The 24,634-nt window shown below is 38.1% G+C and overlaps 1 protein-coding gene across 1 annotated transcript in view; it reads left to right on the plus strand.

Annotated features, from left to right (window-relative positions):
• The window catches only part of LOC111237023 (disks large-associated protein 2-like), a 93,122-nt gene that overhangs the window by 66,397 nt on the left and 2,091 nt on the right, over positions 1 to 24,634 (plus strand). Inside the window, exons 6-11 of the mRNA XM_022765969.1 lie at positions 19,129 to 19,487; positions 21,055 to 21,140; positions 21,217 to 21,623; positions 21,950 to 22,041; positions 23,701 to 23,853; positions 23,994 to 23,996. Of these exons, the coding sequence (XP_022621690.1) occupies positions 19,129 to 19,487; positions 21,055 to 21,140; positions 21,217 to 21,623; positions 21,950 to 22,041; positions 23,701 to 23,853; positions 23,994 to 23,996 (1,100 nt within the window). The remainder of the gene's footprint in view (positions 1 to 19,128; positions 19,488 to 21,054; positions 21,141 to 21,216; positions 21,624 to 21,949; positions 22,042 to 23,700; positions 23,854 to 23,993; positions 23,997 to 24,634) is intronic.

Genomic DNA, 24,634 nt, shown 5'->3' on the forward strand with positions numbered 1-24,634 from the left:
GAAGGGTTACCTGGATGGTGATTAGTTATATACAGTACTGTCAAGTCCCAGTCAAGCCATACTGTAAATAATATTTCTCCTTTGGTGTACTCTTTGCACTGTTCTGAGGGAATAGTGGCCTTAAAATTAGATAAAATAAGTTTTCCAGGCTATCCTGGCTAAGAAAAATATTGATTCCTGGAATCATGTTTTTATGGTAGTATTCAATACTAGTTAATAATCTAATTGTAAGCGGCTTATGAACCAAACCCCGTGTGAGGCTAGTGGGCCCTTGAGTGGGGAAGGGATCCCATGATGCTCCATAGGGCAGACGAGCAGCAAACCCCTCTCCATTTGACCATCCATCTCTTGAAGGATAACCAGGGGGAAAGAACAACTGGAGGCATCAATGATGATTGTTGCAGGTATTTTAATGTTGACACGCATACATATATCTATGTATATGTGTGTTTTTGCACTGCCTTCTCAGTAAAAATAAGAGATACATAGAGTTTATATATATAGCTGGTAGAAATATCTCGTTATGTTATCCTAATAGCAAACACGGTTCCAAACAACTCACAAAACTTCAGACCTCATTTTTTCTTAAAACCTAACTTAAAACTGATTATGATGAATCTGATGCTGGCTTTTGTGAGTTGTTTACCATGTCTCTATTTTAAGTGTTCTTAGACCACATTGTAAGTGTAAATGTATAAGAGATGTACTTCCCAAACTCTTCGGAATGTTCTCATATCGCAACCATAAAATAGCAATGAATGTTATCGCATTGCCACTGTCTCCAATCATTTGTAAGAGCAGTATCTATCTGCTGTACATGTGTGAAGTTTATTTTTTCTTTCCATGGAAATTTAACTTCTTTTAAAAAGGCCACATGTGGCAAAGTCTAACCCTTGGCATTGAGTCTGTCAGCTGTCTTTGACTGTGGGATTGCAGCCTCTCCCTGGTGCAGCCCTGAAGGGGGGAGTGACCCCTCCCCTCATTGGGTTACTTACTCCATATGGTCTAATCAGCCACCTTGGACCTGATATGTTCAATAGGGTTCATATCTGCTTCTTGGCCCAGTGGGTTGTGATTCCTCTACTCCCTTTACATCTTTTCTTTTGCACAAAATGGCACAAATTTCAAGTCACTGAAAAACATTTTAATATGTTTTGAGAAAAGGGCTCTCAGAAAATGGATTCATCATTTGATAATGGTATAACTGGTGTATTTCATGTTTAATTCCACTCTTTGCTGTGCTGTGCAGTGAAAAGATGGAAAGAAGCCTTGAGATGACTGAGAAGGCAGTGTAAAAACATTTTGAAAAGCCTACAGTATGTGAGTTTAATGAAAATCATTATGAAGTTAGGCCTAACTCAAGAATCTATTTCAAAAAAGGTGTATATTCTGTACTAGCTCAGGCAGTAGTATCTATTACTTAGAGCTGATCCTCTACATCATTTTGGATTTTTTGTAAAATGTTATACTTAAATATCAGAGAAAGTTCAATGATGATAAGAAACTTTCAAAAATATTTTGTGAATTCCACCAACATTATACTTAGATATTGATAAAAAATAAATGGATGGTTCTTCCATTTGTAATTTCACGATTTTATAATACTACTCAGTTACCTCTTGGTTTTATACAACTCTAGTGCAGGCATACTCGCATTTGAATAGCACAACAGTATGTGGTGGGTGCCCACCCCCGATTAAGATCTATCATTAGAACCAAATGGGAAATTATTGGATCTGATCTCCTATGTTTTTAGAATTATTTACCACTCACATACTGTATGTTTTCCATAGATATGTGTATTTTTTAGTTCAGAATCCAAATCAAATCACACTCCAGCTGTTCCTTTCACTTTGAATGTCCTTCTGTTTGCATATTCAAATTTTTCTTCCAGAGGGATATGATGTTGTGGATGGGACCTCTTTACTAAATGACGACATGATAGAGGATGATGACGGTGCTAGCTCCTCTGCCTATGCGGAGCTGGAAAGGCTGGAGAGAGAGACTGCTGCTGCTCGCAGCCAGCACAGTACTAGCTCCACCGTAACAGCCATCTCTGTCCCACCGGCATCCCCACCTTCATACAGGGTCCCTACTGCCTCACCCATAGCCACCTCTGAGCCGCCAGTCCCTCAGGCCATTCAGGCCTTTAAGGAGTCTGCTAACATGGTTGCTGCCTTCAATATGCAGTGGAAGGATGAAATCTCAGCAATGCGCTATGAGCTGGCAGAGCTGCGTAGAGATGTCTGTGGAGAATTGAAGACTTTCAACAGCAACTTCTTCAACTTTACTCAGTGCTACAATATGTGGACTTTGTGCCGGGAGCCTTGCAGTGACAGCACTACACAAACAGATGACAGAGTGTCCATAGGAATTCAAGCAGGCTCAAGTTGGTCTGTTCGACAGAATACACAGGACAAGTCAGTGATGTGCCAACCAGAGCCAGCACCCTTCAGCATAATGGACTTGATGGACCCACCCCGAATTGAGATTATAGAGGGAACTCCCGAAAGTACGCCAGAGGGATCAGGCAGCCCTGCCAGCCCACTTCCAATAGAGGACTTCCCATGGGAGATCATCAAAAAGCAAAAGGTCCATAAGCAGCCAGACTCAGGTGGTCACACAGGTGGTCACAGAAGCGCCAGTCTAGAACTGTGGAGCAGAAAGTACACTAGTGGGCCCATGTCATATCTGTCTATGTCATTCTAATCATTCCCATTCTACACATACTGTAAAATGAGATGAGGAAGCCAGGGTAAAAACCTGACATTTACCAAGAAAGGCAGGGAAGTGCTGTTGTTAGATGTCCCTTTACTCTATGCAGACACAGAGTCTGTCATCTCTTGAACAGGTTACAGTGTTGTTCAAGCAATCTTTTAACAAGTGTCTTGCTTAGCCATGGAATAAATGAGAATGATTATGTTTTACATCAGAATGAGGTGACATAAGAATGTGAGAGAGAATGTGGCTGATGTTCAGATCCTCAAGTGCCAACAAGTGCAGCATTATGTTCCCTCCACTGTCTTAAATACCCAACCTTTCAGAGGAAAAGTCAATTACAGCAAATATGATTGGAAATCTGAGGGTGATTTAATGATAAAATTCAATGATCAGCCATTGCGAGGTGAGGCGTAAGTTGGTCTGTTTCTGCACATGAATTTGAATAGCTCAAGCTCATGTTCATTCCAGTTTCTCTTCATGTAGAAACATTCTCTTAAGCACCTGAGTATACTGAAAAAATACTGTGAATAACTTTATAACCCTAGTTTTTTAATGAATGCATTACAGATGAATACATTATTTATGAATATATTGATATATTATTTACTTTTTAGTTATTCTGATCAAAGCATTCCTCTGCCATGGCCTTCATCCATTTTGTAGCCAGTTCCAGTTGAAATGGGCATTCTGTAAATTTCCAACTTACAAATGTTTTCTCAATGGTGAACTTGTAAACCACACAGCATAAAGAGGTAACTAATAATTTAATAAACAACAGACAACAATAGTGCTGAGAACAACTTATAGTAACACCTATGAAATTTGTAAAAGCCTAATCTACTGGAATATTGTATGGATGACACTGTCTCAAGGCTTTATGGACTTAGTCCCTGGCTAAAATTGTTTACGATTAATCATTTGTGACTGAATTCAAAGTCTAACAGCACGTGGAGAGGAAAACAGTTAGGGGGATTCACACAGATCATGAAGTATGAATGTATCGGCTTAAAATTCATTCCTGCACAAACTGCATTCATGTTCAAACTCTGTATATGTATATAAATGTACCATTTTGTATATAGAGAAACTTATATTCAATACTTGTACTGTTTGCAGTTATAAACATACTGTGTTGACAGCACTGAGAGGGGTTAAAGTAGTAGTTGTGGTTCTAAACCAAACACAGCACTTTTTCCAGTCTTTGAGGTCTGCCTCCATTTATTTCATCATGTTCATCATCCAGCTGTTTGTGTACCTCATAAGGAAGTTGGTAGTTCATACCGGTGTTTTGCCTCTTGTTTTTTGGGCAGTGGTGACTGGAAATTTTTAATTATTTGGTAAAGCGTCTTACCTAGCCATTCATGTTTATTGCATAAGGAAATGGTCTGACAAATACTAATTTGGAATTACTTTTTTGTTAAATTATCTTGTGATCTGAACTAAATTCTACCATATTAATTTTTTTTTAATGCCACATTTTTCTGGTATTGGTGAAATTTTTCATGCTCGGGTGGTTCATCACTGCTGAAAGATAACAGAGAAACATTGGTCCCTATAAGTAGACAATCAGAGCCGCTGAGGGCCTCTACCTCTCCGACATGTTCCCAGAGGTGCAGTACAGTACCACTGAATGTACTAACACCGCCTCACTAGTGATGGCTTAGCTGGGCTCCTGTCAAACCTAAATGGGTGGGAGCCCTCAATCATCTGCTATATTTGGCCAATTGCTCATTTTGTCTGTTACTCATAAAATAATAGTTGCTCATTAGCCACTTGCATTCCCCTAAACCACTCATCCACTCCATTTTCCCCATTGTACCAACATGGCGTACCAAAGTTAATAATGAGGCCCATGGAACTGAGGCCAACAACAAACATCTCCAAGTTTGACAGCACTTATCTCTGGATGATCACTGCAGCACAGGACCATGGGAGCCTGTATATATCAGACGCCTGACTGAAATGTGAACCTTGAAAAAGGACTTTTAGTAAAGGAGAGGCTACATCTTTCACTTTGTAAAGAGAGTGGATCTACTTCCCCCTTTGCACGACCAAAAGACAATACTTGCAGAAAAAGTGTCATTTTGAAAAGATGATATTTATAAAAGGGTTGTACTATAGGTAAGATCAAAATTAAAGCCACAAAAGAAAAAAGGCAAACATTTCCTTTTCAGTTATTGCAGTAGCTCCACCCCACACACCTGTTGCAGTAACTCATTAAAACTGAGCTGAAATTCCTGGCTCCTTGCCTTGATAATCTAATATATGTGTTACAGAAGAACACTATATTAAGGCATGTTGTGCTGGTAAATTTTGACAGCAACTCCACAACTCTGAACTTGAGGTTTTGGTACAAAGAATAAAAGTTAACGAATAATCTCAAATGTATTGTTGCCATTCTCCACTACTTGCAATTAAAAAGCTTCTAATTTATTTATTATTGTTATAAACACAATCAAAAGCATTTTGAGTTTTTCATTACAGACCGGCCAAAGGCTAGGTTAGCATAAATCATAAATGATTTCAGTGAAAGGCATATGACTGTGACAACATTTAGCCTATAATCATTTTAATAAATAAATATATATCATATATATGGAAAAAAAAAAAACTTTGGAAAGGCTTGTATTCATATTTTTTCTTTTTGAATGATTAAGATGGGATTGCAATGGCATTCCTTACATCTATTCCCATCGTTTGGGGAATGCAAAGTAATTTAAAGGTGCTGAAGACTGGCCAATCATGATGTCTCCAAACTACATTCATTCATTCTATGCAAGTCCTTTGTTCTTTGTTGTATTTTTATGTCATCTAAATATTTGCAGTTATAGATATTAGGTGTTTATGTTAAGCCTTCACTCAAGTCATCAATGTGAGGAATGGAATGATGTTTTGAGAAAATATTGGCGGCTCTTTTTTCTTTTTTTAAAACTTTTATTTAGTTATTTTTGCATGAGCCACAGGCAACACAAAAGGTTGTTTTAGTGTTTCCTGCAAAACTGTTGTTTCATTCACATTTCTCTCATTTGAGCTTATAGTATGCTAGAATCAAAGAGTGTGTTGGTGAGATTCCTGAGATTCTTGCTATGTAGTAGCATCTGTGTGCTGTGTGACATCATACACAAAAGAAATCATAAGTGCATCATACATTGAGAATTAATTTACTGACTACAGCAAAATTAGAAAACAAAGCCAGTGATAATATAATTGGAAATGCTGTACAAATGCTTGGCATTCTTCTAAATTTATATCCAACTGAACTGCAAACTAGTGACTGATTGATGCCAGGGAACTCACCCATGCTATAAATAGGTCTAATCCAGTGTTTCACTATCATTTCATCATTTAGCCCAAAGAAATTACCCTTCCCTTAAAACAAGTTGAAATGTAGCAAAAATACAGATATTGATCTAAATATTATTTTAAAATATATTCATAAAATCTATACATTTAAAAAACACTTAAGAAGAAACAGACAAAAGGGTAATAACAATTATTTTTTAACCATGTAACCATATTTTGTGTAATGAAATATATAATTATTTGTAAGAAATTCCGAATTGTTTATCTAATATGTTACAGTATGTAGTCAATTATGCCATGAGTTTTTGTTTACATTTTGTTGTCATCCAGAGATCTGATGCAACTGTGCCAACTCTGTGATGTCCAGTTGAGGACAAAGGTTTTTGGATGGAATCTGATCTTGCCTGAACCTGTAACATTGCTTGAATATAAAACCTTTTCTACCCATGTGTTATTTTCCTGCATTGAGTCAAGGTTTCTTGGAGAAAACATGCCACTCTGTTTTGCATCAATCATGTTGCAATTTTCAGGGATCTCAGACTGCATTGTTTAGTGAATCAGATTTTGTCAAAGTTATAAAGCATCCTTTTGAAAACCATAGTTTAGCTGGCATTTGTTAGTTTATGCTTATTTTGTTAAATGAATGAAACCAGTATGTGATACTTTTTTTTCTTTTTTTTTCTTTTTTTTTGGCTTATTGTGGTGTTTCTTGTGAAATTTTCATTTACAACTTTTATTGGCCTTATGTATTTTTCATAAATTGATATAAAACAATGGATTAAAATGTTTATGATGTTTATGTTTATGGTAATTTAAATGGCAAAATGGGGGTCATAGCTTTACAATGGCATCCAAAGATGAAACTGACTTGTAGCATAAATAGTATTTTTTGCATCCGCAGTAAATATTCTACACACTTTAACACACTGCAAATATACAGCATGGGTCTTGCACAGTGTCTTTCACTTTAACCCTCTCAATATGCCTTGTTTTTCTACTAAGCTATCATATTTTTGTTTTTTTGTTGTTGTTTTTTTGTTTTGTTTTTTTTCCTTTTGCTTTTCCTTTTTTTCCCCCCATTTTAGGCGCCCGTAGCTTAGCTGGGGGGCGTAGAGAGTACGGTAGGTCTGGTAGGGAACCGCTTTATTATATATTTTTTTATGTGTTGTTAATACAGTTTTTCATACATTTTGTCTGACTCATTAACATTTTTCACTTGTTAAAAAGAAGATATCATAAGTATATATCATATAATATCATAAGTTGAAGATGATGTCATACTCACAGTATGTTTAATACATTTAAATGTTTTCATCTGTTTCCACACTGAATCCAGTGGATTTTTCAAGATTATGTCTAGTGAAAATTAAGTCTTAACCAAAAGAACAAAACTAACACAACTGTTGACTACTGTCCCACATGTTGGCCCTGTGTTAGCACACTGGCATTTTTGTACAATATCTACTGCATTTGAACAGAGTGAGACACAAGAGTAACTCTTCCATTTAAAATATCTTCTGCACAAATGGAACATACCTTAATTGAGACATTCATAAAGCCTTTTATAAAATTCATAAAATGATTTATTTGTTTTGTTTTTTATTTGTTTTAATATTACAGTTCTGTTCAAATTCATTGGTATTAGTAGTGATTCACCCTCTTGCTTTAACCATTGTATACATTTTCTTTAAGTGAAGAGAAGGGAATATAATCAGCACACAGTAGTGTGTCTTTATTTTAAATACCTTGGCATGCAGCAAGGCAGGTTATGACCAACATAACAGCTTTGTTCTTCAAACCACCACAAATCAATGCATTTTAGGAGATATTATGATTGCTATAATTGAGGACAAGCTACAGTTGTTGATGTTTAAAAAGACCTTTCTGATCTGTAGTCAAGTCAGTTGCTTTAAGTAGTTATGATTTTGACACTGCTGGTATTTGTTATCTTCTATTAGCTTTAAGGGAAAGACAGATACAACCAATAGTGCTAATTTTAAAAGGTGGTGGGTGATGGATTTTGTATTCAAAATGATCACATGGTTGCAGATTTCATCATACTGGAAAGTGTTATCTCTATGTTTAAACTTCTAACTTTAAAGTGGAACTATTCATCTCTTCAGTCACAAAATCCTCCACACAATATTTTACTTGTAATCAGATATGTTTGGTATGTATTATTATTACTGGTTCCATGAGTGGCTTTACACTGTTTGTCTAGAACATCTAATTCTCTCACATACTATGTACACTGTGTGGGCTAAAATTCTATTTAAAAACTTTCATAATTATATGTTTATATTCAGCTGTATGAAACCTACTTTAATGGCCCCACTAGTAGCACAGCCCATGGCCTGTCAGTCACTTTGGTTCAAAGCAACATATTAAAGATATTAAAGATTTGTTGATATTTAAAATCACCAAAGGATAAACCCTTAAGTTACTGGTGAACCCATGATCTTTCCTGTAATGCCACCATTATTCTAGGCCCCTCCCCCCCCAGGCCAAAGTGTCATCATTTACACACAAAATATTTTAATGTAACAGGCAGTTTAAAATCAAATTTGCTCAGCAGTTTCAGTTCTTCAAGATGGTAAACCCTTGTTTAATTGTAACAATACTTAAGCTTTTCTAGTACCACATTGATGACAAACTTATCTTTTGAACCCGGCTATCAGTAAGGCCCTACAACAGCAAAATGATCAATATGTTCTTTATTTCTTTTTTTTGTTTTATCCAGCACTTGTGATTATAGGGTACAATGAACTTTGGGCTGCTAGCAGGGCTCCGTTTTCAGTTTCCTTAACTTTTATCTATGTATCTGCGAAGGCTGGGTTAAAAAAGTGAAAGTTAAGAAAGTGAACTTTTTATGGATTTATTTGGGACTCTAACCAATACCTCATCATTGGGAAAAAGGAAATGAAGAGAGAGAGGGTTTGTTGAAATTATACTTTCAGGCCATTGATTTGTATTGGTTTGTTGTGATATATCATACATAAAAGGTTAACCCACCTTGCATCCATGGGGGCATCACCACTGTATGTATATATGTATGTGGCTATGAACAACATGCTTCTGTATTGTACAGCTCTTGAAAAAAAAGGGCTACACAAACCTAGTTTCTAAAATTTGTATATCTGGCAGAATCAGCTGGAATTCTTGACCTATACACACCCTTAAATCCTGCTAGTTGTCCTATGTCAAATCATCCATCCATTCATTAATCCATTTATCTATCCATCCACCAATCCTTGCAAACCACCAGTGCCATAATCAAACTCAATCCTACACCTGATGAAGTCTCTCCACAATGGGTTGGGTCAGGTATAGTAACACTGAAAATAATAAATTCTCTTTAGTCAATACTCTTTTTGTTTGCAAAAGTACAGTAATGATTTTACTAAACATAGTAATTTATTTTGCCTGTGGCAAAATGAACACACTAAAGAGATGTATTTTAGATGGGCACATGCATTATTCAGGAAAATATAGATTTAGAAGAGGGACTTCTTTGAATGAAAAAATGTTGAAAAGAAAACATTTTAAACAATTACAGTATAGAATTAAGATTTACTTTGCACTTAATCCAGAAGTCTTAACGAGCTGAATAGACATTTTTACTGATGCAATTAAAGATCTACAGTAATCATGTAGTATATTAGTAGTAGTAGTTTTTTTCTCAAATATTTTTATATAAAGGATGTCGTGATGTGCCTAGCAATAAATAATCTACATTGGCTTCATAAAAAAAGTTGGAGTAGGCTACATGCTACACGTATGCAGTATGTATGTAAAATAGAAACAATGCTTTCAACTTGTTTGTCCATATACAGTATGCACTCCCTGCTCACTGCTTTGACAGGAGGGAAATAATGATCACACTGTAACAATTCTACTACATTTTTAGGCTTTAAACTACAATTACTTTGCAATTCATTAACTTAGGTAAAAGAAATATAGTATGTACTTTTTTTAACTAAATGTTTCCATTGTTACTGCAATCTGAAGTCAAACAAACAGCGTAGCATTAAGACCTGAGACACATTCACTTTGTTACATCTTCAGCCCCCATGCTCATGTATGCAGCTTGTCAGTCACTGCACGTCATTAAGCCACAATCCACCCTGATCTGAGTAAGAACAGCATCTCACCAGCCTCTTTGCCAGTCTGAGTCCACAACTATGGCAAGAACGGCCTCTGGCACAAATGGAGGGAGACGGACGGAGAGGAGACGCTGTCAGAACTTTTGCAACGATTTTTCTGAAATTTAAGTCTTGACCACAAAGGAGCAAAAGGTTTGAGAGGCCTTGTTGAAAAAGCACAAGTGTGAAAGTCTGTTTTTCGCTGCACCAAAAATATTAACTAATGATGTTAGGTCACACTTTACATGAAGTCCATGTAAGGGCCATAGTTTCTTCTTATAGTACCTACATAATCAATTGGGAATTTCAATTGAATATGGCAAATTGTGAAACAACATGGGATGATAAGTTAATATTTCAGAAATGACCCATGATTATGATTATATATTAAGAACAGCCATGTACTTGAACTTCATGTGAAGTATGACCAAATACAAAGGGATTTAAAGTCAGTAAAGTGGTTATAGAAATAAGGGGGTGGTCATACCCCACTCAGTATAAAATTTGAAGTGAAAGCGCCACATGCTGCAGTACAACATGCAATGCTTTTCAATATACTATATTGTTGCATCACCAAAGGCAGTCCAGAAAAAAAACAGCCTGTGTTGCTTCTAGTTTAAAAACATGTTCTTTGTCTATCTCAGCACATTTTGTCTGATTTGTCTGATTTGATTTCTTTGTTTCCCGACTATCTAAACCTCACCTCTGCGCTACAAAAATGACACTTGACAGAGACTTACATTTTCTAATTCAAGGTCATATTTGTGGCATTTTCCCACAGTTGTAGCGTGGCTAATTCAGTAGTTGATAATAATGATTTGTATTTGTCTCTTCTTCGAAGTTTTTACCTATTCTGTACATAGCATTTTTTATTGCCCTTATTCTCCAAAAATTGCAATGCTCTGTAACCCTTCAAGAGACACTGTACTGCTAAAAAAAAAAATTTAATATCAATATTATTTCTTTAGATGATATCCATAGATTGGAAAAATATATCATCTTGCCATTCAAAAATGTTAAATAGAATTATTTAATTTGGTTTTATTAAATCCTGAATTTTAAAAATTTGATCATGAGTTGATTTTCATATTTATGTTTTAATAATTTCTGCTTTGTGTCTTATATGTATGTATAACATGAACTATAACTGATTGAGTCAAGCCTGATAAGTACGGACGGATCTTTATCTCATGTTACATGTTTAATTAGGGCAATGCAGATGGGCAAAATTCTTAACAACCTTGGCAAATATTGATTTTTCAAATGCTTTGTCATTCTGTTGCTGGTTTTATAATGCGCCAATACAATTTTGTACAATATTGTCTGCTGCAACAGAAGCAAAACGGAACAAGTACAAAGTCTAGACAAATACATATTCAAATGTCTCTGGCAATAAGAACCTTGATATCAGACAAACAGGGTTGAGGCCCTCCCGGAGAAATTGTTGTCTATGAACATTGCCCATCAAGTTGCAAGTTGTGTCAGTGCCATTAGAATGTCTGCATTTTGAGACAGAAACACAGCAAATGCTGGATAATGGGTGATACCTAGAAATTAAGGTTATTCTTTGATTTTGTTTTATCTTGACCACAAGAGTGGGGCCAGCCCTATAATAGTGAATGTCTGACTAACTGACTGATGGAGTTGAGTGATCATAGTTCCACCATTGGTCAGCCGAATATCACCTGACTGAGTTGGAGCTTCCCCATTGGCATTTGCTTTTTCAAAATGAACGCAAACAGTTTCTATAAGGGATACAAAATCAGGATTTTAGCAGTGCTGAGCAGCAGCTTAGATACTGTATGGGTTAGAAGTTAGCATGTACTAATGGGCTGCGTTTTAGTCACTATTTCAAACTTGTTCCATTGTGTGACAACAGAAATATAAAATATTTGATGAGAACAGCTTTATTGGGAATTTGGCTGCATTATATTATTAATAGTGTATATGCAAACACAGAGAAAAGGAGAGTTGTAAACAGATAAAGGGTTAAAACCAGCTGACATTAGGTAGAATTTAAATACAACGCACTGATGTCAGTTGTTAAATTCACCATATGTGGTCCAGCCATCTACTCAGTTTTGACCTAGTCTTGTTTTTCTTTGTGTGGTAAAGCAGCGAAGTAGTGTTTGAGTTACAGAAGACTGTACATGTCACACAGTATGAAATCATTATAGGCCAAATGTACTTTCTCCAAGTGAATTGAGCTTTGCCTACTCACCAAAAAAAAAAAAAAAAAATCATTGATATGACCCATTTCTAACTGTAAATTGAGCATATCTGTGTTTCTCTCTCTCCCTGCCTGTTACTGACTTACCTAACAAGAGGTTAGGCAAAGAGAAAACATCCCGTGAATACTTGTAATGGGCTTTAGACCTCATGTGCATTAGTGTGTGTGATACCTGTATCTCTCCTCCTCTAACTGGTGATGCTTGCTCCTTGCAGGGATTCAGTTTCGTCTCCCTACTTCCTGCAGTGTGGACCGCGCTCAGCCACCTCCAGGTACCAACGTCTGCACCTCTTCTCCTTTCCTCCATACTAGCTCTTATCTTTGCAAACTACATTTCAGTTGCAGTCATGCATCCATGGGTTGCAAAGGGGGTCCGGCTGGTTTTGCTGACAAAAAAAAAAGCACACAAAACAGTAACTAAAAGTAAATGTCTGCCTGGGATACACATCAGCACAGTGACTTTTGTTTCGAGTTTTGTTCTCTCTTTTCTTTTTTTTTTACATTTAACCTTTTTCATATTGCTGAAAATGAGCTGCTTTAAAATCAAACACATCCAATGTAGGCTTTGAAAAGTTAGCACAAGGGTCGTTTGCGATGGGACGGTGTTGTATTTTGTTAACGTTGGATAGTAACAGCAAGTTTTACTTTGATGTATCGAATATATTGAAACGTCCATAAAGCTTTTCAAACCACCAGAGCAACACTTCTCTGTCCACCCCAATAAGGTCGGTACATATCAAACTCATAAGATAAAAAAACAACTAAAATACACAGTTTCTGTCTGTCGCTGACGTTACGATGTTAGCTAACTGACGGTTAGCGCTGTAAACGGTGTGATACATTTTTGGGTCGTTCCGGATTTCTAGCGGTTTCATGGCGAAAAATACGTTCTCATATTAAAACGTCCATACATACTAGTAAAACAACTCCAAAGGCACTTCTCTGTCCACTTCTAAGCTAGTTAGTTAGCAAACAACTTACTTTATCTAATGATGGCAGTAGCTTATCGGTAGCAGGTTGGAACCACCTGTTAGCGTTGTTTTGGTGACTGCGAACGTTGATTGGCTTGACATTAGCCTGGAGCGCCAGACGTAAACACGTTACGTAACAGCGCAAGGGACCAAATCAGAGTAATCAGATCTACAGTGTGTAGCCTAATTATAACTTTAACAATTAATTGATTATTATTAGTCATAAATTAATTTCCTGACAATCGATTAGTCAGTTAGACTAATTATTTTTCTAGTGCCGTTATAAACCATTCTGACGAGACATGAGGAGCACACTGTTGATTCACCATGAGCTGTAATCAAGTTAGAAATGGCCACAGAAAATACTCAGGATGGATAGTCGGTGATAAGAGAGAGGGGAATACATGAAGACAAAGTGTAAGGTTGCTTAATTTTTGTTTTGATGAAGACGTATGTCCCTGCTTCAGAGCCTCAGGGTCCATAGCTATAGGCCACAAATACTGCACTTTTAAGCAAAGCAGCAGCACAATTTTATAGTATGACATTCAGGTCCATTTAGTTTTGGCTGCACCCTGAGAGTGTGGGTCTGTTTACTGAACTGCACAGTGCAGCAGTGCTAAGCCAAACAATCATATTCAAACACAGCCAGGCACAACTGACTACACAAAGGACATGATACTTCCCTGGACTAAAATAGCCAAACCTTAAACAAAGCCTGTAGCGCTTTAAAACATTCCCTCAACTTGCCTTTTCTACATCCTCTTAGTTATTGATTTATTGTGTTCAGTGGCTCCTCTTGTATGTTGAACATTATTTAGCATTTAGTTAAACTGTAGGTCTTACACGGAGGTGGGGAGAGTGGGAACATTTCAAGTTAGAAAAAAGCAAGAGTCAGACCTCTTACACAGAATGCAACAGGTCTTGTGTCTGCATGGCAATATAGGTTATTCAGGCTATACTGTCAGTTGGATTTCCTCCCTCTTTTACATTTGAATTCCCCATATGATTTTTAAATGCCAGTGCAAAATTTTAAGTCTAGACAGAACAACTTGAACTTTGAGCATGAGGAACTGATGCTGTTTACAACAGCATTTTAAGGCTTCAGATTGTTCCCTCATGGCTCTTAATGAGTCATACCACCTTAAGCGGCAATAATTGTTATGGAAATATGGCAACATAATTCTGGCAATATCTTGCCTGGAATCAGACATGTAGACAACACGAAATTTGTCACTTGAACAGCACCTGAATCAATTATTACTTCACCTGTTATTGAAGTTTTGATTTAATTGAATTTTAATTTGATTCTTATTGGAAGCTCGAGACACTTAGTCCATGCCCGGCACTTGTGTCGGAGAAGATAAGACATCTGCAGAGGTTTTCTTTTTCAACTCAGTCAAATTTTTGTCACATAGTGCTCTGGTCTGAGTACACTTTAGTCTGAGATTAGTTCCAGTAAATTTGCTGCAGAAAAATCACACCACTACTGTGTGGGGACCGTTTGCACAACTTTCTGTTTAAGGTCTCAAATTCTGTGGTGGAAAAAGTATTCTGACCCTTTACTAAATATAAGCAGTAAAATATAATTCTTGTATGGAAAGTAAAAGCACTTGTTCTGCAGGAAAATGTCTTTTCCCAGTATTATATCATTATCTTTGTATTATTGGATTAGTTTTAGTTATGCATCAGTGTGTAAGCAGCATTTTATGTTGCAGCTGGTATAAGTAGCTGATTTTAAGTTTATATATTGTAGTAGATTAACCTATAGCAATGCATTCTATTTAGAAGCTTATATTTTGTATATAACAACTTCATTTGCAAAGTAACTAGTAACTACTGCCGTTAAATAAATGTAGTGGTGTACAACATTTGTGCAACATTTCCTTCTGAAATGCAGAGAAATATAAATATAAAGAAGCATAAAATAAAAATGGTAACACTCAAACAGTATTGTAAAAGTCCACTAATGTATGGTACTTGAGTAAATGAAGTTAGCGACATTCAACCACTGCTCAAATCATCTCGAGTAACGTTAAGACTTTGTGGTATACAATTCCTACTCAATTACTATTTCCAGCACTTTTAGCAGTTTCAGTTTGAGCTCCAGTTATTATAAGCTCTTAAAAAGTAGTGATAATTGTGTGAGGATGTTGATATACAAATGACATTGACGCATGTAAAAGTAGAGTCAAATAACAGTACCAGTGAATCCAGTATTGCCCAGATAGACTCTATAGTCTATAGGAGGACCTCTGGTGTTCACTCAATGTTATTGCAGTATACTGTGATTTTTTTTTTTTTTCCCCCAGAGTGAGATGGGCACTTCTCTCAGAAGCCTATTATGTGGTGATAGGACAGCCCAGGAGGAGTCAGCATGTTAAATGTCTTCACTACACAACATTAAGTTAAGCAAGTAATTGTGTGATTATGCCCAGCTCGTAATTGTATGCGTATAAGGCAACAAATGTGTCCCAAAATGTCAATCCATTTAGGCAAGCATAAAGTATATGAATGAAGTGCAGAGGAACTGTGTAGTGCTGACTCACCTTACAGTCTGATGATAGTCTAATTTAGAGTATTTATCATCAGTCACAATCATTACTTCTGCAAAGCAAGTATGTGACTGCTCAATTGTTTGTTACCAACTTAGTGCACATTCACAGTCTGAAGACAATGAATGAAAACCCTATGACATTTTCTCTGGCAGCCCACATTTACAGTTCAGAAACAATACGTCTCTTGACTGATTGGTTGTAAACAGTATTTTCTGCGCACATTCATGTCGTCAAGGGGAGAAACCCTGTTATTTGCAGCCCTACAGTACATGGCACCAAGAGAAATTCAAACTTCACTGTGACATTTCCATTGGTCACATTAGCATTTCCTCATCATTCAGGTGGTCTGTACATGCCACCATGACAGATAATAAAAGATAATATACTTTAACAGTTTGAGTAGGTAACATCTACTGTAACTGTTACTTGATATTGATTGTATGGTGGAATGCTGGTTTCCAGTTAATGTGAACAATGTGGGGTGTGCGGTCAGGCAAAGTCAGACAGCAGGAGAAGTAGAAGTCCAATTTCATCCATTACAGATTCATTGCAGTCTTTCAAGGTTATATGCACAGGGGACAGGGAGATGGCAGGCAATTGTTGCTGGTCATGAGTTAATTCCATTAAAAAAAAACATATAAACTTGGAACTTGAACATAACTAATAATCTTATACTGCAAGGTTTAAACAACAAAGGAACTCACATTACACTCAGTCAATCAACTGTGACCAGGAGAGTCCAGGGTTCTGCTGCAGGTAGGCAAAGGGGCTTGCACCTGAAGTCAATCCTTCTTATAACCTCTAATCCAGCCCCTCCTCCTTCCTGCTGCTCCTGAGGCAGCTCCTCCTCTAAACCTGCTCTTCACTACTTCTACAATGTTTCATTTCTCCAAAGTATACAAGAAACTGAATTCATCACTTTGATTTGGACTGCCAGGGGGAACAACTCAGCCATACTTAATAGAAAATATAGTAATTGATACAATAGATTTTAACTTAGGACCAGGATGGACGTCTTTAGTTAGAATGTCAGTGATGAGGAGAAAGACAAGTTAGGTATTCTACTCCCAGGTGCCAGTTTATTAGGTAACCCTAGATAACACTAATACAGGTCCTGCAGTAAGTCCTACCTTCATGAAGGTTGTAATGTTCAATTTTTTGTTGGAACTGTTTTAAGATGTTGATTCAACTCTGATCATTTTTGGAGGATGTAGTTTGTGGTGCTGTTGAACTGCATCACAGTATACTGTGCAGTGAGGTGCTTTTGATATTTTTGATATAAATGGGGTGAACAAGTTCAACAGCACCACAAACTGCAGCCTCCAGAAAGATCACACAGCTAAATCAACACCTCTCTGAAGCAGTTTCTACAAAACCTGAACATTATAACCTTCGTGAACAGTGTAGGAGTATCTCATAAACAAGTGACTGTGGTATGTTTCAGGTCTTTAAAAAGATTTTGAGGAATTGACTTTGTTAATATAATGCTATGATGTTAATGCAATATAATAAAATGTTAATATTATTTTAGTCACTACTACAGTATTGCTAAAGTTTTATGATCAGTTTTTTCTGAGTAGAAAAAGAAAATGCTAATTTGTTATTGAAACTATTGCGAGCGTGTTTTAGAAAAGCGACAGACATGGAATTAGAGTCTTATTTCAACATCTTAACAAAATAAAAAATTTTAATGTGTAAAGGTAACTGCAGGACACACACATACCAGAGTACATAGATGCAGACACTTATCACTCAGTTTAGAAACATTTTCAGTTTAGAAACTAAGTCAAATGGGTAGAAATGTATAAAAATAGAATGTGTGACGTTGTGTACTGCCTGAGTCACTGTGCTCTTTTCATTCTGGTATCCACCCACTGTGTCTTGCAGAACTGCAGCCCCTTCAAGTTGGAAGGAAGTCAAGTCTGTGACTGGATTTAGCTTAACAGACTTCCATGCGGTTTCTTATTTCTTATTGCATTTATTACCTGTAATCCAAAGTGGTTTCTCACTGTGTGTGTGTGTGTGTGTGTGTGTGTGTGTGTGTGTGTGTGTGTGTGTGTGTGTGTGTGTGTGTGTGTGTTTGTGTGTGTGTTTGACTAGTAAAACAGTATATGTTTGGGTAGACAAAGCACAACAGTATTGCTGTATTAAGTAATATATTCAGTATGCTGAATATTTGATATATGAATCATGGATGGGAAATGAATAGGAGACATCATAAATGGATGACTAAATGACTTGGCGAGAAGCACTGTAGGGATGAATGACTGAATGCTCGTAAGGGCCATTATATACTTGTGAGGAAAGTTTGAGCCATGATTCATAGTCTCATTCTGCTGTGTTTCTTTTTACTTTAAGGAGAGAGTTCAATTTGTATTCAGCATAAAAAAATCCAAACAAGAAAAACAATTTTGTAGTTGTTTCTAAGGTTATTCGGAAAAATGTCTGATGGTGGAAACTTACTTTCTTTATTGCGATATCTTTCCATTTACTCATAAATTCAACCAGACTTGATTCCCTTAACTAGTTTGAATTGACAAGTAGCATGATACGTATAATAAAGATTTTTTGAAATCATCTCTTGTACAGGTTCTGCTCACAAGTCCTCCCATGATTTAGGAGCTTTGATAACTTTTCATAATTTAATAGGCTTTAAAATCTGACATTAAGGTGTATTTTTCGGTGAGTTATTCACCTATGAATTTACTAGAATATTTTCCATTATCTAAACAATGTTAAACTATTTTGAAAATTTGTATGACGAACAACTACATGGTAATCAGTGTTTTTTATCAAAGCTTTGCAAAAAAAAAAAAAAAAAAAAAAAAAAAAAGCAAGTAAAGTTGGTACATGTCCAATTCTGCTGTGAGGTCCATCTGGATGGATTACCATCAAATTTTCATTTGCATTTGAAAGAGCAAATCTTTCCCATAATCCTTCATTGCACTTCCGCAGTAAAAACAGACGTTACAAAGCTGCTGTTGCTTCTCAGCGTATACTGACATTTCCCTCGCTTTAGGTGCTCTTATGCCTAATCTCTCATCATGCTACGACACTCTTCTATCACACACTGTGTGATACAGGGCTACTGCAGCACTTGGCCCTTGTCAGCTTTTGGCCACATTTTTTTCATTCTCATGTTTTATTTTATCCTCTACCCTTGTCTTGCCTTGTCCTCGTCCTCTCATCCTGCTTGTGCTATCCAGCGGTATCATATCCTCCCAGTTACAAGAAGACTCCACCTCCTGTGCCCCCGCGCACCACCACCAAGCCTCTTATCTCTGTGACAGCCCAGAGCAGTACAGAGTCCACCCAAGATGCCTACCAGGAGGGCAGGCATCCACGGGGCGGTCTGTGGACCACGGACAGCCTCGGCCGTCCCATCTACAGCTCCACAGACAGCCTGGACAGCACCAAGGCGGTTACCATGGCCATGGAGTCAGCAGCAGGCAAGAGGCATGCATCTTTGGGCAGCCACACCTCTGTCCAGACATGCGACAAAGCAGTGCTGGTGTCCAAGGCAGAGGAGTACCTCAAAACCCCACGTTCCTCTATTGGGATACAGGTAACAACATAAGTGAGAGTGTTACTCACTGCTGCTCTCTTTCCACTCACCACCCAGCCTTCATACTAATTACACCAACCTCCTGTCTTCTTCTGTCTGGTGCTGGCAGCTGAAAGGATAATACTCTTGTTCTCATTTTGATATTCACATTGTTAATATGTAAGAGAGCTGTCCAGTAGAATCCAGAGTAAAAAGCTCCCCAGGCTCTCAAGTCGTATACATTTTAATCAACCAAATACAATGGGATTGCAGATGTCACTATGGATCACTCTGGATGAAAAACAAAAAACAAAAACCAGTGGATTATGAAATGACAAGAGGACTAGGTTTTATTATGGAAAACTTTCAGACTTCAAAATGTTGAACAGGCAATAAAACTACAAGTGTGCAAATTAGTTAATATTGTCATTTTTAAAATGCTACCAATTCCCAAATGCACCAAACTATGTCGAAGTACAAGGTTTCGGAGTCTTGTTGACCTTTACACATGTCAGGACGTACATTCACCTGGAGAGGACTCATTCAGAGGCACCAGCAGTGAGGAGTAATATAACAATCTCTCTTCCTCTCTCTGATGCAGGTGGTGATTTTTGTGCTTTCTCACTGCCAGCTTATACTACCCCCCATCACATTGCCACCCATACCTGAACAAAGAGCTCCACCACAGTATAAAGAAGCAGTCTGTTCTGTGAGCTCACTGTCTGACTAACTTAGGTTTTTCTAGCCTCTCCTGAAGCCAACTGTCCTCAGTAGTTAGCCCCAACTTTGGAGATAGCTGCCTGTGCGGACCATGTTGTTCCTGCGGGCAATCCTGAGCATTGTGTCCAAGAAAATGACACTGTGCCAGCAGTGAAACAGAAATCCACCCTAGGTGATAATTCTGTTGCAAATTTTGTCGTCCCCTCAAATGAACAGTTTCACTTGTACCAAAATCCTTGATACAGTCGATCTTACTGTGGTCCTCAGTGCCATCTAACCAACTGAAAACAATGCAGCTGTCCATTTGAGTCTCCAGTTCGAAACCTTGAAAAACACCGAATTCTATCCCATGTATTGTGCTATATGGTTATAACAGACTGGTCTCGTCTCTGATTCATGCATACTGTAAGTGCTGGTTTCTTACCTACTGGTTTACCAACACCTTCACCTGCTGCAGAGCAGGGAGAAGGAGTGGAGAGTGTCAATTCATTCCTGACTGCCAGACTCTCTTATGGTCCTTAGCAGTTGTAGGTATGAGCAAGACTATAACAGGTCTCGATCTTTCAAATGAGCTATTTTGTGACTTTTGAACAGACATTTTCAGTTGTTGGTTTGCAAAGAGTAGATTTTTGGATATGTTAAGAGCCCCTTTCAAAACCAGCACTCCCACTTACCAACTCGTTGCTGGCTGAAAGACAAAAATAGAAGCTTGAATTCTGTGTGATAAGTGAAAAATTAAACTCAAACTAAGCAACATGTAACACACTTCTAAATGTCAAGCTGCCCTTTTGAATGTCAGTTATGTGTGTCTGTATTTCTGTTGTGAATGATGATGATTTGAAAGTGTTCTGTTATGTGTATTTACTAGGTGGAAACTGTGACAGATTCTGAGACTGAAAGTAAAGGCCTTCCTCAGTTCCATTCGATAGGGATCCAGGTGGAGGATCAAAAGCGGTATGTCGCACAGACACAGCAAGTTCTTCTTTGTTCTCAAGTAAGTATATTTACATTTCATCACTGTCCTTATTAGGCATGGGCGGTTCAAACGCTCAAACAGTGTGACCACTGCAGTGCAAGCAGACATGGAGCTGGAGGGCTTTCCCTCCATGGAGGACAAGGGCCTGCAGTTCGGTGGCGCCTTTGGTCGCCATTCTGAGCCCAGCACGCCCACGCAGTATGGGGCCATCCGTACGGTGCGCACACAGGGCCTGTTCAGTTACAGGGAGGACTACCGGCCCTCCAGTGGGCCTTCCAGCCCACAGCCTGAACCCTGGCTGGTCGAGCCCAGCCTGGAGAGCACTGAAACAGGCCGCGTGTCCCCTCTTCGCAGGGATGGCAGCTGGTTTATGCAGCTCCTTCACAATGAAACCAAGCGTTTGGAGGGATGGTGCAAAGAGATGGAGAGAGAGGCAGAGGAACATGACCTGTCGGAGGAGAGTGAGTGTCCTGAGGGAAACTACATTCTTGTCAAAGCAAGGGCTGCATTTGTTGTATTAGGTCAATGCTTTTATGATATGTACTCTATCATATAGGTATAGATTAGTTATACAGTATAGCCGAAGAACATTCACAGTATTAGCTGTAGCATGTTGAGTATGAAAACACTGAATCGTGATGGGCATTTTGTGACCAGATTGGATCCTTGCTCAACATGTTCAACCTTTGCCAAGCTGGCAGTGGTTAAAACAGAATCTTTCTCTTTCTCTGTCACTTTTTCGCTGTCCCTCTCTCTCTTTCTGTGCATGTGTGTTTGTGTCCACCAGTCCTAGGAAAAATCCGGAGTGCAGTGGGAAGTGCTCAGCTACTCATGTCTCAAAAGTTTCAGCAGTTTTACTGGCTATGTCAGCAGAATCTGGTGAGTACTGCATGTTTTTGTGAACAAGACCACTGTATCGACCTACATGCTGCTATTATGTTACACATACAAACACAAAAGATCGGGGATAAACTTGTTGATGGTCTTCTCTTTCTGTGAGCTCTGAGTAGGTGCTCGGCCTGACGCTGCACTTGTGCACTTTCCAGAAATAGACCACAGAGATCGATAGTGAAGCAGTCCCTCTGCTGCTATTGACCCCGCAGTAAACGAAAGGGGAATTCCAATAGGAAACAGCACCTGTGTTGAGGCTATCCATTAATGCTCCGAGGCAGCGGTTTGAATGGGATCTCAGAGTTTGAATAATGGACTGCCTCACTGTCTCACTGTTTAGTCCTCATGTCACGTCGACTGGAAACTCATACCTTTTCTAATGCTAACTATCCACAGAGTCAGCATATATTAGAAGATGGTGGTGTCATAAGTGGGAATGTTTCTGCAGATACAGTAGAGAGAGACGGTGACAGAGACAGGCAGGCACTTAATCACACCTCTCTAAAGCGTAGCTAATTTTTTAAATGAAATGCAAAACCTTGTGGAGGTGGTTGAAATCTGCCTGCCCTCTCACTGCCTTGTGTTGTTATATATATATATATATATATATATTTGTGTGTATATGTGTGTGTGTCTTAACTCGGTGCGTTGCTCTCTTTTGGATGGATTTGGGCTGCACACTCTCCTTCTCTCTCCGTAGATAATGGGATGATGAATTAAGTCTAACATTGGTAGTGACAAGCCTTAGATTGCCCTGAGCCCTCAGACATGTCTGAATGAGAGAACGACTCGGTCTCCCTGCTGGACGGAGGAGGAACTGCATGATGCTCTGAATGTGCTTTGAAGTTTGACTTGATAGAATTTTTCATGGTTTGGACTCACACTCATGCTTTGTTTGCAGTCAGAGATAATGAGCACATGGCTGTATGGAGCTGCCTGATTTTGTGAGTTGTCATTTGCACCACAGAAATGCTGCAACTCTGAGGACTAGATTTTTGTCATTTAAATTTCATAGAATAGTTATCATTTTTCAAATTTACATTACAATACAATTCAAATTCTGTACACACTCGTTGGACCAGAAAGAAAAATCTGAAGAGTGCACACACACTATATATGATGCCTGATTTGAGGTAATGACCACTGGTGAATAGCTTGTCTCTTTCCCTCTCTGACAATATTCTCCACTGCATGAGGCCATAAACTGACCTTTGATAATCATTAATCATTGTTGTTGCTACAGTACACAATGGACCACACTGGCTGCTAAAAAAGGATGCCACTAAAGGCAGTTAAAGGAGGTGCCCAGGAACTGTCAGTTGAGGTTATGAACCAATGTTGATGCTGTACTGCCACACTGTGGTGGGAAGGGTGTTGTTCACACGCAGAGTCTATGATATAGTCCCCCCCCCCCCCCCGAGTTATTTACATAAAGTTTTGACATCTTGCTTGTTTTTTTAATCTAAGTTTAGTATGATACAGATGGTATAAGTTACAGAACAGGTAGCATATGTCTAAAGCTATTTAAGTTTGTTTACATCTGTAATCAGTGTTCAGTTATCCTGCACATAACTAAGACAAGAAATCATTTTACTTAAAATGCAAAATGAAAACCTCATTACATGTTGTACTCCACCGTCTCTTCAGGACCCCAGTGCCATGCCCAGACCCACATCTCAGGACCTGGCTGGATTCTGGGACCTCTTGCAGCTTTCCATCGATGACGTCACTGCCAAGTTTGATGAGCTGCAGCAGATCAAGAGCAACCAGTGGCAGCTGGTGGAGAGCCCAGAGAAGAAGGTAAAGCCGGTAGCTGTTTTCACCAGGGATCCACGCTCTCATAGTAATTAGTCTTAATGGACTCTAGATGAACTTGCTCGGTTCGGGGGGAAACTATACCAGCAACATTTGTGTTCCTGTTTTAGGCTTGTGCCCAGCAGGAGGTTAATCATTCTTATCATAACACTGCAGGAACAAGCAGCATCAGTTTAGCTTAGAAAAATCTAAAGGCATCGTCTAAAAAGTTTATTTTCCCATTAAAACCATCAGGTGTCTCTCCAGAATAATGTTATCATCACTCATCATCTGATTCATATTGTCATGCATAGTAGCTCACCTCGTTTTCACCAGCATTCAATCCAGCTGTCCTCGAATGTTAATGAAAATTCATACAAACTGTATGATTTTGAGATTCCCTATTGTCAGACCAAATAACAGTTGAACAAAAGAAAGACTATTATTTTTTGTACAGCATTTAAATGCATACAACACTTTGCATTCAGTTTTTCCACTATCATGATATTTCCAGTCGCAATTTATGGACTTTGCTTCATGCAGAGAACTTGTTAGGTCTCTACATACACGTTAATAAAAGCAGGATAGCTTAGGCACTTTTTTCTTATTGACAGTTTTCCTCCAATATATGTGTATATTTAAAATATATGTGACTTGTAGGGTATGCAACACTGCTTTTACAACAGTACAGTAGTAGTGATATGTATCCTGAAGCAAGTGTTTTGAATGTTATAACAAGACAACAAATATCAAGGTAAGTGAATTGTCAGTAGACTTAAAGGAGCTA

The sequence above is a fragment of the Seriola dumerili genome, unplaced genomic scaffold, assembly GCF_002260705.1.
Source record: "Seriola dumerili isolate Sdu_G_001 unplaced genomic scaffold, Sdu_1.0 BDQW01000025.1, whole genome shotgun sequence".
Taxonomy (NCBI): Eukaryota; Metazoa; Chordata; class Actinopteri; order Carangiformes; family Carangidae; genus Seriola; species Seriola dumerili.